Source organism: Pleurodeles waltl, chromosome 2_2, assembly GCF_031143425.1.
Source record: "Pleurodeles waltl isolate 20211129_DDA chromosome 2_2, aPleWal1.hap1.20221129, whole genome shotgun sequence".
Lineage (NCBI taxonomy): Eukaryota > Metazoa > Chordata > Amphibia > Caudata > Salamandridae > Pleurodeles > Pleurodeles waltl.
Window position 1 is genome coordinate 851,269,067 of NC_090439.1, and position 17,506 is coordinate 851,286,572.

The 17,506-nt window shown below is 40.3% G+C and overlaps 1 protein-coding gene across 2 annotated transcripts in view; it reads right to left on the reverse strand.

Moving 5' to 3' along the window:
* Positions 1–17,506, reverse strand: part of VIRMA (vir like m6A methyltransferase associated) — a 627,318-nt gene that overhangs the window by 555,027 nt on the left and 54,785 nt on the right. For both annotated transcript variants that reach the window (XM_069220484.1, XM_069220485.1), the window contains exons 3-5: positions 17,354–17,440; positions 13,655–13,703; positions 1,576–1,744 (exon numbers count right to left, since the gene is read on the reverse strand). In XM_069220484.1, the coding sequence (XP_069076585.1) occupies positions 1,576–1,744; positions 13,655–13,703; positions 17,354–17,440 (305 nt within the window). The remainder of the gene's footprint in view (positions 1–1,575; positions 1,745–13,654; positions 13,704–17,353; positions 17,441–17,506) is intronic.

Sequence of the window (17,506 nt, forward strand, 5' to 3'; positions counted from 1 at the left end):
GAAGAGATCCCTTGATCTCTCATTGACTTACATTGCGAACCCGACGCTTGTTCTAACACTGCACCCGGCCGCCCCCACGCCGCTGAGGGTGAAATTTCTGTGTGGGCTTGTGTCCCCCCCGGTGCCCTACAAAACCCCCCTGGTCTGCCCTCCGAAGACGCGGGTACTTACCTGCAAGCAGACCGGAACCGGGGCACCCCCTTCTCTCCATTATAGCCTATGCGTTTTGGGCACCACTTTGAACTCTGCACCTGACCGGCCCTGAGCTGCTGGTGTGGTGACTTTGGGGTTGCTCTGAACCCCCAACGGTGGGCTACCTTGGACCAAGAACTGAACCCTGTAAGTGTCTTACTTACCTGGTAAAACTAACAAAAACTTACCTCCCCCAGGAACTGTGAAAATTGCACTGTGTCCACTTTTAAAGTAGCTATTTGTGAATAACTTGAAAAGTATACATGCAATTGAAATGATTCAAAGTTCCTAATGTACTTACCTGCAATACCTTTCAAACAAGATATTACATGTTAAATTTGAACCTGTGGTTCTTAAAATAAACTAAGAAAAGATATTTTTCTATAACAAAACCTATTGGCTGGATTTGTCTCTGAGTGTGTGTACCTCATTTATTGTCTATGAGTATGTACAACAAATGCTTAACACTACTCCTTGGATAAGCCTACTGCTCGACCACACTACCACAAAATAGAGCATTAGTATTATCTATTTTTACCACTATTTTACCTCTAAGGGGAACCCTTGGACTCTGTGCATGCTATTCCTTACTTTGAAATAGCACATACAGAGCCAACTTCCTACACAGAGGAAGCCAAACTGATCTGTATCACTCCTTTCCTTCAAGCAGAGCACTGGTATGGCAAAAAAGTAATATGAATTCTCCCAACAATCCCAGACAGGCTACAGAGCTTGAAGAGGAAAAGCATTATGCAGGTAGTCCAATAAACAAAAGTCAGCCTGAAGGGCTACCTCAGTCTTGTGCTCCAACTAGTGTGGCTGCAAAGGACACCAAACACTTAACACACAAAGCAAACATGCCACACACATTGTAAACAACATATATGCAAGGGTAATGAGCACGCCTAGTGCTGGGGAGAATACATACGTTATCAAACAGTTAAAAAGTGGCTGTGTCCTGCAGCTCAGCTGCCTCCAGCCACTCACTTACACACTTAAATATCAATGAGAAAATTTAGACCGCCATCCATTTAGAAGACTAGAGATGGTCATCTACAAAAAAATCAAGTCTAGGACATTCTGTTCTCCTATTATGTTACAGTTAATAAGAATCAAATGATCAAAACTGATTACTTAGGGCGCTACAGTGAATGAAGTGGCTCTGAATGTATGTTTTTTCACTAAATTATTGCTGCTACATGATCCACCTCAACCAGGTAGTCTTATTTTTCAAACAAACTAGTAACATTTTCAACTAAGCCACACAAGCCAATTTTTCCATTGTTGCATGTCCTTTTACGCAAGAGCAACCAAGCAATATGGTAGAGGTAAAACATTTGTAATGTCATGACTAAAGATCTTCCACAAAATATAAAATATTACCATTTTTCAAGGTTCTTTTTAAGACATTTTGCTGCTGTTGAGGGGGTGGTGGTGGAGGCGGAGGCGGCGGGGATTCTCTCTCATGCTTTACCACACGGTCTACAGACCCGTAAACAGCCAGAGTCAGGCAGTTGTACCAGCCTTTCAACACCAGCCCATCTGTGTTGACCTTGAATAAAAAAAGAGAGGACATATAGAGGACAATGAATAGTGAATCTGCAAGTGAGAGAAAACAAATAGCTTCAATGTACCCTCACACATGATTCCCATCATACGTACCATGACGACTGAAGCATAAGTGTATATATTTTAACAAGCCTCCCAGACTACAGTTCTAAAGTGACACTGTTAATGTATCTATGGGTCTAACACATAATATTACACTATAGGCAGTAAGAAAAAAGTACTTACCTATACCTAATTGAATTATTTCATTATTCTCCATTATCATGAGAGGAATCCTAGTACAATGTTAAACAAAGCAGTAGGAAGAAACACATTAATAAATTGGTGCTTTTGAGCTCATCTACCTGATTAGAAGATTTGCCCTGTAGGCAATGATATGAATAACCTCTGAACTCTTCTTCTCCGAGAGGCTACAACACTCTTGAATTTCCATAGTGGAAGTATGCAATTAATGCAACATGGACTCTTAGGCAGAGGAGGGAGGATTGCATATCCATGTACGATAGATATCGGGAATGAACTAAAGTTATAGATAAGTAACATTTTCATCTGCAGTACTGAATCTTAGATTCATAAGCATTCATTATTATTAAGCAGTACCAACAAAAATCGGGATGGGAGAAGGGAGGGTTGCTTTACTGAAGAAGATTCCTCAGCTGTTTCTCTCGGGAATCAGTAATGAATTGAAAGTTCAAGAATCTTCACAAAGCAACAGGATACAGTTGGAGCCAAACCTTTATCAGCACATTAAGATCAAAGTTGTGCTTGGAGACAGCAAGAGACTGTGATGGAATTAGTGCATTTACCACTATAAAAATGGTAAATTAAAATGACCTATTGTTTGCAGGAAGGAGACTCCAAATAAGAAGTCCCAAAATGTCAAAAACTAGTCTAAAATGGACCTATGAATAAGATGCCGTGCTGGACTTTTGGAGAGGACTTCAGGTTCCAGGAAGCAGTTCTGACACAGAGGAAAGGGTGGAGGAGGTGGATACCTTCCACCTAGTATCTACTACTTAGCGCGTCTGCTTCACTCATCCTACAGCTCTCCCCCCCCTCTTGGGAGTCATGACCCACCCCAGGTACAGTCTTCTTCTTGAAGTGGTTCTATTTGCCTCTTTTTTTTCTTTCACACCATTCCTAACCTTGGGTTGAGAGTCGTTGCCCAATTACTCTCCTATTATGAAGTGCTACTTAAGCCCCTGACCATGCCCTTATCTGTGGTGCTCAAACAGGATGTTGGTATCCCCTCAAAACTGCAACTTGATATTAACTGTCAACGATCAACAATAAGAAGAGGCTGGGTAGGTTCCTCCTTTCTTCGACTTTAATATTGTGACAATGAGAAAACAAAATGTGGGAACCTATAAGCCCAACACTACCAAAAATCGTACAATAGATGGCTTCTTTGAGGGAGCTATGGGTTGTCATCTCCAAGAAAATCGAGTTTGCAGAGAGCCGTCCTTCTGTCTCAAAAAATACACTGGAGTTATTGATTGCGCCAACTCTGCAACACCCACTTACAGTTGAGGCACCTGTTCATTAACGTGTTCATTTCACTGGCAATGACCCTTTAGGAGGGCCCTGTGAACTTTGTTTCCTTCAAATGCTGCTACCACAATCGTTGTACCATCTGTAGAGCCTGCTTTCGTGGGCACAGGCCCAGCAGTAAAGCATCAAGGATGTTTGCCAAAGTACAAGGACATAGAGGAACGGCCTGAACCGGCACACCCATAACATATACTAGAGCCTCATGTGGCGGGGATTACAACACCCTCATTGAGACACTAGGTGTCAAGTTTAATTCCCTTTTGGAAACAGCCTTCATCCCCTCTTTGAAAACCTGAGGAATTATGAAAACCATATGGCCAAATTAGAGATGGGAATTTCGGCTGAAGGGCCCCACACCCTGACCACACCTACCCCTAATATGGCGTCAAACCAGACTTTACTGAGTAAGAGCACAGACACTTATGGGTAAAGGGAAGCTTTAATTTTTAATAATTCTACCTATGAGCACCTGACAGATCAGCACAGAACTGGGGGACAGGGTCGGCTCAACAAGCATTTTGTTAGTGACTGTGTTACTGTTAATTTTAGATACTCCCATATCGCATACAGTCCTTGCTCACCAATCCCGTTTATGGTCACTAAATTCAGAACTGGTGAAGCTTTTGCTCTGGGGAGGCTTCTTTAGACACCTCAAACTAACTATGTAGGCTTCAGTTCCTCATCACCCATTTAATCTCTCATTGGCTAATTCTGCTTCCCAGCCTCCAGCTGCCAATCGTTTCTCAGTACTTTTTGATCTAAGTGAGAATGACTGACAGTTAGAGCCTGAGCCCCGCATCACATTTTTTATTTCTCAGACTTTGGACTGGGTCACCAACCATAACCCTTCTACACCTAATAATCAGATGCCTGAGCCTTTGCCGTAACTTATTAAGGTGGAGCCTTTCGAAACGCTTGCCGACTCAATAGACTCCAGCCCTATATCATCTATTGTCCATGATTTAACATTTTTAAGTAGAACACAGCGTGTGTAACCTCCAAATTAAGCATGGAAAACTGGGCATACTGTATTAATTTGTTTGATACTGTCTTGTTACAAGAAACGTGGCCATTATTGATCTATGTTGTGATGGATTTATTTGCCATATGGTCCAAGCATTTCCTTCTGCCTCCAGCCGTGCAAAGGCAAGTTTAACAACTTGGTTGAAGGTAGCCACAGTAATCTCCATTTCACCGATTGCTGCTAAAAGCGTGATGATTCAGCTTTTCTTCTTAAAGTGGTTACATAACTTTGGTCTGATTTTAATTCACTTTTATAATGATATTTCTGTTGGGGGCAATAATAACTATTGTCTTTTGTTTGACCTTATCGATGAGTTGGATAATAGATATACAAGGGTGGGCAAGAATTTAAATTTGTTACTGGTAGGACATTTTAATGCTATGTTAGGGGGCACAAATACAACTGTATTAACATTACTTAGTCCTTTTAATCTTGAAGATTCTGTGGCAAATGCTTAGATCTAGGACCTTGAGAAAAATGTTTTGTACAAACCTTTGCTAGCTTGTGATCTATGAAATGCTTTAGATCTGAGAAGCACCTCTGATTCCAATGTAACAACATTCACTGGGAAGGAGATGTAGCTCTATAACTGATTACATCTTTGTTTCAAGGAATCTAACAAACTATATTTGTGAGGAGGTAGTCAACCTACTATTTACAGCAAAAAGCCCCCTTGTCATTACCCTTGCAGCCGTTATGGGAAGACCGAAAGAAGTGGCAGACAACTGCACTAAAATCTCAACAAAATATAACAAGTGCGGACAGGAATGGAAATGTACTAACAGGGGCCATATTCTGCACACCTTGACTGCAAGCAACCAGGATTTGGTATTTTGTTGCCTCTCTTTAGACCTTATGTCATTGCTGGTTATGGAGACCTTTGTAAGGCTGGAGAAAAATACAAGAGAATATTTTTTAAACCTATGGGTACCTTAAAAGATAGCCAGGACATCTGTTTTGACACAGTGTGCAGTAGCAGGAACAGGATGTAAAGAGAGACTCTGAAATCCACCCCAAGAACTAGGGAAGAAATTGCAGTTTGTACAAGGAAATATAAAACGGTAATGGAGAAGGAAAGACTGACCTCCAACTAGATATGTGGGAGAGGTTGGTGGACTCCTGTAAGACCAAAGACACCCAGATCTTCTAGAAAATAGCACATTCAAATACATTTTCAAAAACCTCAAAGAAGGCCTTGGGCTGGAATACTGGTACGGATCAGTGGACAGTACATTCAAAAAATATCTACTGCCCTTTAGCCAGTAATAGTGACACCTTTGGATCGGAGTCACTTCTTTTCCGTATAAAATACAGTATTTTTATTGGAGCAGGGTAACACCACAACTAATAAAGGTCCTTCTAAAAAATTACATTGCCCGAATAGGGTCACAATGGACCTATAATTCCTTGCAAACTGTATAAATGCCACTTGAACATCAAGACTTCCTCAGGCTGGGTGATCATCGTTCCAGTCCTTAAAGAGGGGAATGGTCAGAACCCACAACGTTACCATCCTATTTCTCTTTTTAACTGTATGGTTAAAATCATTAGTAGAGTCATTCTTGAAAGGCTAATGCTCTTTACCTCCGAATCTAACAATGTATCCGAGGTTCAGTATGGATCCAGGATTGGGATCTAGAGCAATGCCTTGACTTATATCTGTTGCATGCAAAAAAGCAGTTCATTACACCTAGCCTTTCTGGATCTCTTGTGCACCTTCAATAGTGTCAATAAATCAAAGTTGTGGGCCGGTCTGTAGTCCAACGGCCTGGAAGGGGACTGGTGAATTTTCTGTTTGCCCTTCATTTTAAACTTTTTGCCTCCATTAAATATGGCGAGACTGACAAATGTACTAATTTCTTCTGTCTGGCCCTTGGTGTGTAGCAGGGTGTTCGCTACAATTCTGTTTTTGTTATATATTCATCAATCGTCTTGAGGAAACCGTAGCAAAGAAAGAAAGGGATATGCCAGTCATAAAAATAAGCAGGTACACGTTCTAATGTACGAAGGCGATGCAGTCCTTATAGCAAGAGGCTTTAATGGCCTTAAAACATTTATTGACGCCTTTACATATTTCACGGATCTACTGAGTTTAGAAACCATTCATTAACTGTAGTGGCTGAAAAAAACCTTAAGTTCTGCTGTCTATCGATCAAGGAACCCTTAGAAAATATCAAGCAGTTCCCTTAGTTGTGGGTAACTTTTGGCCATTCGGGCTCATGGGTCCCTTGTCTTTTAATCAGGAAAGAGCAATTCACTCAATCTGTTGGGTTTATTATTAATGTGGCCTCCAACATAAACAGAAAGCCACATGCTCCTCTAATGGAGACCTAGAAAAGGAAATGTATTCCAGTCTTGACCTATGGCACCGGTATAGTGACTTAGCAGCATGCAGGTATAGGAAAATCAGGTTTGTAAGCAGATTTGGGGTGTCTCTACAAGTATTCCACATTGTGCCGCACACCAAGAGTTTGGGCTTGGAATTTGTGGAAAAGCAAATCGTATTAGGCTTCTTTTTACTATGGTCTTCTATCTGGTGAAATTATCATGCCTTGTTAAATAAAAATATGATAGGAGGATTGTTTATTATGTGATTTGGGAGCCCTGATTTCTTGACTTTGATACATTATGACTACTACTCATAAATTGGGCAGACCATCTTTCACAAGCCCCTGGATCTAAGGAAATCATATAGACATTGGATTACGAATTTGCTTTCAAAGAAAGGCTTAATGACAGAGAAAGGGTGAAGCTGCCAAACCATTCTGTAGAAGATTATGGGGGTCATTCTAACATTGGCGGGCGGCGGAGGCCGCCCGCCAATGTTCCCCCGTCAAAATACCGCTCCGCGGTCACAAGACCGCTGAGGGTATTTTGAGATTTGCCCTGGGCTGGCGGGCGGCCGCCAAAAGGCCGCCCGCCAGCCCAGGGCAAATCTACCTTCCCACGAGGGCGCCGGCTCTGAATGGAGCCGGCGTAGTGGGAAGGTGCGACGGGTGCAGTTGCACCCGTCGCGTATTTCAGAGTCTGCTTTGCAGACACTGAAATACACAGTGGGGCCCTCTTACGGGGGCCCCTGCAGTGCCATGGGCATGGGCACTGCAGGGGCCCCCAGGGGCCCCGCGGCACCCCCTACCGCCATCCTGTTCCTGGCGGGAGACCTGCCAGGAACAGGATGGCGGTAGGGGGTGTCAGAATCCCCATGGCTGCGGAGCGCGCTCCGCAGCCATGGAGGATTCACCCGAGCAGCGGAAAGTCGGCGGGAGACCGCCGACTTTCCGTTTCTGACCGCGGCTGAACCGCCGCGGTCAGAATGCTCGAGGGAGCACCGCCAGCCTGTTGGCGGTGCTCCCGTGGTCGGTGACCCTGGCGGTCACCGGCCGCCAGGGTCAGAATGACCTCCTATGTCATGATCCAGACTTTCCCAGGGTTGGAGCCCTACTTACTTTCATCTTTTGAGTATAGGTGGTTGATATTATTAGTATATTTGACTGTGACAACATGATGATGTTTTTAATGCTGCACCATCGGTAAAACTACAGTCTTTTTTGTCTTATCTTATATAAACATTTCCTTTCATGCTTCTTAATGTTTGTAATCTTTTTGTTTTAACTAGACTATACTTTTGTATTCATTTTACATGCATGAACTTAAAGGAAGGAAGGAAGTGAGGGAGGAAGGAAGTGAGGGAGGAAGGGAGCGAGGGAGGGAAGAGGATTTCTGTGGGACAGAGACACTGAGTTACCAGTTCTGGATTTGATCTAGTAACGAATAACACAGGTGGCTATCCTTGTTAAGAGACTGGGTGCTCTTTGTTGGATCATTAGAAGAGATGAAGAGCTGTCTTCATTTAGACCTTCCAGTGTGGATCGCCACCCAGTCAAGTAAACCATATCATGAGAAACAAGCCTGTTTGGAAGGTATCTCTCTGCCTCTTTTCCATCTGCAGGTGCTGCAGTTCCAAAAAGGCAGATAAGTATGCTGTGTAGGTGCCATGTTATTTTATTCCTTATCAGTATTTTTCTTTTGTTGCTTGGGTTTGTTTCTGATAAACAAAACAAAAGTGACCATTTCTCCCAGGACACACAATTTACTGGTATTGTTACCTGTTGTTTAAAGCCAGACCCATTTACGTACATGGGTTTATGCTCTAAAATTAATATTATAGGTCTTTGCTTATTATCAGAACAAGTTTAATCTTCATCTATACTAATTCAGATTGTATATATGGTTCATTATATGAAATATAATGTGGATAGGGTTGCCAACCTAATGGGTAGTAGCTGGCAAGGACATTGGTGGAGGGCAGCCTTTCACTCCCAATTCTTCTAATGATCCCTAAATTTGGTCCATGTCTGTGGGTGTGTCAAAGATAAAGGAGAAGTCCATCCATCAAATATTTCTGTCATTCGCTTTGCTGTTGTCTGGAAAAAAGTCAAGAAATGTAGGATTCTTGTGAAATCTTTGCCTCTCTCTCCTGGGCATTTCAGCTATTGAATCAGATTATTTACTGCTGTCATGTATATTTTCTTCCCAATGTTCCTTCTCATACTAATCTATGTAACATGTGTTGCACAGTGATGGGAGAGGTTGGATTTCTTGATCTCCTCCATGCAGCAGCTGATATCACTGAATGTGGTTTTGTCTGCACAGTAAGATATGCAGGTAACCAGTGATTTTGTCTATAGTGAGACATTCAGGCAAGATGTTCTGAAAAGACTCTCCTGAACAACTGAAGAAGGTGAAAGCAAGGCACAGCAGTGGATTCCACTTGTTGGACGACAAATATCAGAAATGATTATCATATCTAGATTCCTAAGGCAAATAAGAGGAGGAAGGCAAATTTGGAGTGAAGACAGCCACAATTTGCAGTCTCAACAATTTAGGCAAATAGGAATTACCTCATTTTCAGGTTTTACTGTATTCAGTTTGAGAAAATTCAGGGACATCCACAAGAGGACTCACATTTTGCTAAGTATGGATCCTTTCCTTGAAGCTTAAGAAGGTTTAGGTATCATCACAATACACATAACAGGTAAGTTTTAAATGTTGTAACAAGTTGGACAGGTGGTGCATACATAAATTAAAAAGAGGGACAGGACATCCCTGAGGAACTCCAAGCATGACTGTTTTAGGATGAAAAGTAGAAAACGTAAGGAAGACTGACTGTGACCGGTCACTTAAAGAACACTCAAGCCACTTCAGTTACACAGATTATACAAAATATATAGTCATAAGAGGAGCGGATGGTCAGCTGGTCTACCAAAATCAGTGCCATTGACAATCATCCTCAGATCATCTATCGCAGAAGTGACCACTGACCCCGTAAGTGGTCTAATATTGAGATTGTTTCTAATGACTTTCTGGATTTTTCATTAGCATAACAAAGGGAGCATTTATTTGACTTTGAGGTCTTAGGTAGAAATATTTTCCCCTGAGGAAGTGTAATTTCACATCTTTATCTGGTGGGGACTACACTAGTTCAGTCTTCTGTGAGAGCCAGAAGGAACCATGTGGTTGCCTCTGAAGCAACACCACCTATGAAATAGTGTCCATCCGCTAGGCCAGGACACAATTATCTTAAAAAATGTTCTCTAGGTCAGGTTCTCCAACCTTTCCTGTAGGGAGAGCTACTTCTGATCACTGAAAACAGTAATAAACTGGTATAAAAGATAGGGATTTGATAAATGTAAACAGTGGCCAAATAACTTCTAACAGTAAACCTAGATTACTCCAGTCCTGCTAAAGGGAGCATACAGCATTAACGGCACAGGTGCTGTATCAGAAAAAGTTCACATTTAATGTCCTTAAGGATAAGTTTTGTCCTTTGCTCTTGAAACAGGGAATGGCAGAAAAAAAAAAAAAAAAGAGCGTGAAATAGAAACAGAAGAAGAAAGAAAATGGAGAGGAAGAAACAAAAGAGAGGAAAGAATGACATTATAAGGGAACGAGCATTGGCAAACTCAATAGGTCTCATCTATATGAGATCTACTGGTTTTGTTAGGAGTGGCGTGGCGCAGCACTGAGTGGAATGGAGTGGCACTGTAAATGTGATGAAAAGAAGGCTGTCATTCACGAGTTCTCTTTGGCAACAGCATCATTGATGAGTGTCTCATCAATTAAAATGATAATCAAACATAATATGCCCAATGCATAATTAACCCGTGAACAATAATGTGTTCACAGGCTGTGCACCCACCTTACAGGACTCAGTGACTACATTCCATGGTGCCAGATCAACTCTGCATATTAGGAGTATAAAGATACACATTCTGGATGACCAGTTTGACTCTGATCTTCTTTTTAGTATTGCTTACCAAATCCTTGATATTGAGTTTTTGGTACTAAGGATACATATGAACTGCCCCTAACACAGTCTAATAGGGAATTTGTTATTTTCCCTGGGGTATTTTTTGTCATTTTGGGCTGTACTACCAGCACAATCGGTTTCTAAAGAAAACGTCTTTTAAAAATATACCATTTTGAATAAGGAATACAATAAACACAAACCCATGCAATCAATAAGTATGAAGGGGACGATATAAATTAGACAGATAGGGCTCTATTGCTTATTAATATATTCAAACACCTATACTGACAAGATCAGTTAAATTGACAAAGAAATACTTAGCGACTCGCCGGCCATTTGTACCACATTTCCCATTAGGCTCAGCAACGTGTACTGAACTCTGAGTGCTTTGACGTCATTACACCTTGACAAGACCTTGCAGGATAAGAACAAGCTTGCAAATACCACCTTGCAATGGTGGGGAAGTGAAACTCGGACCAAGTCGTTGAATAGGAGACATGTTACCCTTGACAAAGTAAGTAAATTACGGCATACTGGGGAGACAATGACTTTCAATGGATGGCATTAATGCTCACTCTAATTGTAATGTGCGTTTCTTTTTTCCCCCCTCATTTTACGTCTTGTTTGCCTCACACCCATGTTTTCGAAAACACACTGGAATAGTGCATGTGAAGCAAGTCCCAACAAAATCCTATTAAAAAAATGAGGGTTGTTTTTTATCTTTTCTTTCACAGGACCCCAAAATAGAGGCACTGAGCAAAAACAAAAGCACTATTGTCCTTGACGCAGGTCAGATATATGTTGCTTGTTGTCCTGACTAAATATGTTAGGGTTGACTGAAAAACAAAATATGACATTATCAGGCATATTTTCAAGACCTGACAAAAACCTTGGACCTTTTGACCTCTCTGACATAGGGCTTAAACATGTTGATGCTTAAAGATAGAGTGAAGGACCATTACCCCCAAAGACGCCTCCATATATCTTTTAATCACAGCCGGAACAACACAAATAAAATAAATACTTTGGTGTTGCAAGGTATTTTTAATTCAAGACCCCGGCATGAATAATTATCCAAAGTGCTCCGTGGAACATGGTCAAGCGCATCCTGGTTTTTAGGGACCAGGATAAGACCCGATGATGAAGCATGACACCAACAGGGTGTGCTAGGGTCGACCTAACAATACAATGTGATGTCCTGATCACTGGTATAGCTCCACTTTACATACTTTAAGAATCATCCATTATCTACAGAAGGCAAACCAGCACATGTAGCATACCTTGTATGGTTTCTTGGGTTTACTAAAACAACTTATTAACATGTCAGTGCAATATGAAACTAACATTTAAAAGAACATTGGAATTCTCTGCAATGGAGTTGATCTTTAATAAAAGTCATCAGCTTGGAGACAGGAGGATTAAAACCTTTAACTGTCACAATGAAAGGCGTATACATTATCCTGTAGGGCACCAGTGACTCATCTTTGAGATTTGTGAAAACAGGGCTATGACAGTTAGGGCCTGATTACAACTTTGGAGGAGGTGTTAATCCGTCCCAAAAGTGACGGTAAAGTGACGGATATACCACCAGCCGTATTACGAGTTCCATAGGATATAATGGACTCGTAATACGGCTGGTGGTATATCCGTCATTTTACCTTCACTTTTGGGACAGATTAACACCTCCTCCAAAGTTGTAATCAGGCCCTTAATCTTATATGTCACGACAATTAGGTTTCATGAATCACTGTTAACATCATTGACAGAACAGGGAACGTCGTTCAGCGAACTGAGTGCCTAGATGTTTTGTAAATCCTAGCCTGGCATATTTATTAAAAAAAAAAAAACCTTTATAAGCATGGTAGCGGAGCAAGAACATAATTAATATTTAAAAGAATGCTGAAACTATTTGCAATGGCGCTGACCTTCACTGAACAGCATGAGCTTAAAATACAGGAATATTAGACCTTTTGTCCTTCAGATTGAAAAATCTGGATCTTAACCACTTGGCCACTAGTGACTTTCTATTGAGATTAGTGAAAACATAGCTTTGACATTCAACCTCTCATCTCAAGGTCAATAAACATCCTTACAGCACTGCACAAACCCTATGTGTAAATTTGCCATGTATGGGTACAGAGTAATGACGATATAGTGGCCCTTAAAGCACATGTAAATTACAATAGTTTGGCTTTGTAATATCTCTTTTAGAAGCTTTACTTGAACAATAGTGGGATAGCATTGACACCTCTACAACCACAAGTTAGAAAGGTTTAACATACTGGATCTTATCACTCAGGAACAAGGCTCCACAGCTCCTGTGGTAAGGCCCCAAAGACAATCAAACTAAAATCTACTTGAAATCCAATTAAATAAGGATCGCTAGACCATCCATGACCAAGAAGTAAACGTTCTTCTGTGCAGTCCATGTGATGAGTCAAAAATCAAATCGATTGAAGAAGTGACACTAGCTGGTTGGTAACAATCTCTACCTAAGCACTCTAAAAGCAAGCAGAGTGGCATGAAATATACAGACAATTGTTACCTTATTGGCTGCAGGTCTAAGCAGCGGGAGATACATTAGAATGTAGATTTAAACAGCCAGAGAGAAATCAATGTGTGCGTACTCTCACTTACGGCCTCCTAAGTGCTTTACAAATCAATAATGTAAAATGTGAAGATCTTCAATTTCCTAAGTCTTGTAACAGTAAGGAGTTGTAAATAAGAGATGTTAACACCATAATCTAATAATATGTTTGTTATCCACCACAGAAAAGAGAGATCGATCCATCTGTAAGTCAAAGCTATTTGATATGTTAAAAATGATTTGTAGAGTGCACTACTACCCGAAGGTCTCTTGACACTACTGGTTAAAAATACATAATGAATGAAACAGTAAGTAGTAATTTATTCTCATCTGGATGTGCATTGAAAAACAACAAGTAAATAATAATGTGCACACAATTCTTAAAGCATGTTCTAAAAACTGGATCCTTTCCAGACCTTACCTTTGAATTGGGCCTAAAAATAATTGAGTTGTTCTCATCGTAGTCCAGGCTGTAAAAAAACAGAAAACAAAATGAAATAATCATTTTTGCACAAATGCAAAATAACAGAGTACTACAGTATTTTTTTTTTTTTATAGAACAGGAGAAGTTACTTATTTCCAATCCTTGATATCCATCTTGGTTCCTCAATTAATTAAAAGAAACTACCATACTCCAACTTTGTAAGGGGTCCCAAAACACCTTCTATAAATACACGTCTTCCAAAAATAATCTTCAATGAAATTCCTGATTCTTTTTTTATTTTACCTTAATATTTAGAATTAAAGATGGCTTGAAAAATAGCTGGACAGTTTAAGCCCCGTTTACCTTCACTTCAAGAAAAAGAGAAGGAAAGAAAATGGGTGCTACAGAGTGACAGTAACATCACAGAGTAGTCTTTGACAATTAAGAGGAAGGTATTCTACTTCGCAGTTCCGCTTTGCATTGCAGTGTAAGAGAGTCCTCAGTTCATTATGACTGCTAATGGTCTTAGAATTAATGTTCATATGCCCTTTGTGTGACTTTCCCGGGGAAATGGGTGGATAGTTTATGAATACAATGACAAAACCCACAATGGTGAATGAGGATCAGTAAATAACTTTTCATTCGCCATCGTGGGTTCTTCACTACGTTTAAAAAACACCACAATAACATAAGAAATTAATTAGCTCTGAATGGAAGTAATCAGGAAATTGGAGTAAAGACAACATCAGAAGATGCCAATTAAGCAGATTCCAAGGTGTGGCCTAATCCATCTGCATATCTGCTCTTGAGTAAGACTCTGAACAACATAAAGGTAGAAAAAGATTTCCATAGGTTAGTCTACCAAAAGTCGTTAACGACAGCATTTCGAAGAAAAAAAAAAAGGGAAACATAATTGGATTTACATGAACATCGAATATTACATTCAAAAGGATAGAAGCACAAGTTCTCAGAGACACTTTACCTTTAAATAATGTTTAAAATTCATGAGAACAGAAAGATTATAGCTAGCAAACTGTCCACACACTTGCAACAAACTTAACATTTAAGGAACATCTATAGTCAGGGTCTCTTTTACACAAGATATTGCATCATCAAATTATTCAAACAACATAAAGCACATGAAGGCATAAAAGCAAAAAAGTAGTATGTGGTCGGAAATGTGGCTTCTCTCAAAGTGTTTATGCAGTCCAGAAGATAAGTCCAATGCTTGTACTGTAGGTGCTCAGGAACCAGGTTGACTAATTCAGTGAGGAAAGATTGTGATTGAGAATCCTGCTCTTTACCCAGCACAGTAGATCCCATCTTCAAGGCAATATTTACTGTGTACATGACAGGAGGAGGTCTGGAATTTACCAGAGTTGTGGCCAATCTGGAATAGAAATGGATCACACTTACCTTCCATTTCTTGAGCAGATGAATGCCCTTTGGCAGAAGAGAAATAAGGCAAATGACTAATGAGTTAATCAAAAGGCATAGTCCTAGGATTTGGAGGTAGGGATATTTGGATACCAAGCCACTGCATTCTGCTTTCTTGGTATGGCAAAGAAATCCTGGATCTTATTGCTTTATGATTCTTGAGACAGTAAATGGTTATTGTGTTGCCTATTTGCTGAAATATACTTTCTGGTGTACTTGAGGGAAAAGATGACTGCAGAACCTTGTAGACAGCCTTCAGCTATACCATGTTTATAAGGTAGGACTTCTCTGCCACCACACTCCTTGAATTGGCATATCATTAGCCTGTGCTCCCCAACTTACCACGGGAGCATCTGTTATACATGTCAATGGGGAGGGAACAAGCTGGGAGGGTTTGCTCTTCAAACTGTTCTTTCTATGACACCACCAAAAAACAGATTGAAGATCTGTAAGTTTTAGATTCAAATATGCCTCCCTCCCCTCTGACCTTGGGGACCACTGATTCTCTATACATTGCCAAAGGGGTCGCATAGAGAAGCTAGTTTAGTGTACAAATAAGTTGCAGGAAGCAACAAGTCCCATAATGGGCAAGATCTGTATGACTGAAGGAAGAGGACTATTTTGAAGAAAGGGACATTTCTGGTGGCAAGATTACAATCTCTCTTTCAGCTGCAATCCCTGAATTAAAGACAGCCTTTTGTTTCAGATCTTCTGAAGTGGCATGGAAGTTGATTGTTATGGTTTATGGTGATGTCCCAGATTCTGAAAAAATGTAGAGGTCACTAAAAATCTTGCAGAAAACTGACATAACAATTTGCTTTCAAGTTATCTCAGTCTCCTTATTGGTAGAGAATTCAGTTTTCCTTAGATGGAACCCTACCACTACCATGCATGTGGAGAAAGAATGAGGCACTAATTTCAGGCATTTAAAGTCTCCTCAACACATCTAGTCTTTTTATTACAAGTGTGGATAGAACCAATGCATTTCTACCATCATTAACCTTTTCTTATACACCCATCTGTCTGTGGTCTAGAATGTTTCACATAATTGTTGTGGACATTTTTTCACTAAGAAGTAAATAATTTTGCAGATTTCAGCACCCTTTTTCCACACATTTCTCTAAAGGAATATTTTGAAATAGTGCTCCAGGTGTAAGGGTCTGCATGACATGGGAAGTGGGCGAGTTTGAACAAGTTTTCCATTAAACTTTAGTGCACATTCATTTTGAGCAACTCTGGTCACCTAAAATGCATTTGATTATGTTCTGCCACTCTAGAAGATGGTTCATCATGTCCAGAGCTTCATCAGTAAAAACTTCCTAAACATTTTTATTTGAATTACATGCTGATCTAAAATGTTCACTTTGGGGTCGGTCTTCTAGGCAGCCACATCATAAATAGGTTTAGTCAGTGACCTCTGCACGACTTACCAGTGAATTGCACAGGCTGAAGACCAAGTTATCTTTGCTAGTACATGTGGCACAAAAATGCACCACATGTACTAGCAAAGTTATATAGCTGGGAACACTCCGAGAGGTATCTTGAACTCTAAATCATGTCTCTCGTTGCCAGGAAGTGGAAATAAAATAGTGCATAAACTTTGGAGTAGATATACTAATATGCCAACAGGATTAGTAGACATGTGGGCTTTAGCTGTATCTATCCACCAGATAGCTGGGGTCATCTTTAAACATATGATAAGTATCTACTATGGAGTAGTGCATAGGGTGAGCCAAAATACTGGTCTGCTTCAGGAAGAGCTTTTTGAGTAATCTGTGATTATCTTTGATAAATGTGAGTTCTGCAATTTAAAAAAAAAAAAAAACCTTAATGAAAAAGAAAGGTACAGCGGTGCAAAGGAACACATGTAAATAATTTTTAATCAATTACAGTTCAAGCAAGCTCAGAGAAAAAAGGAGCAAGTGCAACGTAACAAATGTTAGGTACAATAGTGTTCATGCTTAGCCAAACCTTCTCTCCAAACCCAGAACAGATATGTCGATTCCTTTGCTAATTTCCAAGTTATTAACGAAGGATCAGGTAAGGTGAAACCGAATACATTTGTAAATGCTTGTTTTTTTTATTCTTGTTCTGCCATTGTGCTACCGGTTCATCCCTATTCTGTTTTGTTTTATGCGCACACAACGCACCTGACAAGTCCACAGCATCGCTTTTACTCCACCATGGACACTTACAAATCTTCCAAAAAAATCAAACATGTTAATGATTTAGCATTCAGTTAATTCAGCAATGACTCACCTTCCCAACCTATCGAAAACAGTGGCAGTTGGTTTACTGACATTGTTGAAAAACAGGTCCAGCTGAAAATTATGGGGTGAGGTCTCCCTAAGAAGAAAAAAGGCAAAAGGAAAAAGGGCAAATGTTAATCTATACTATCAAATTCAGTTTCAA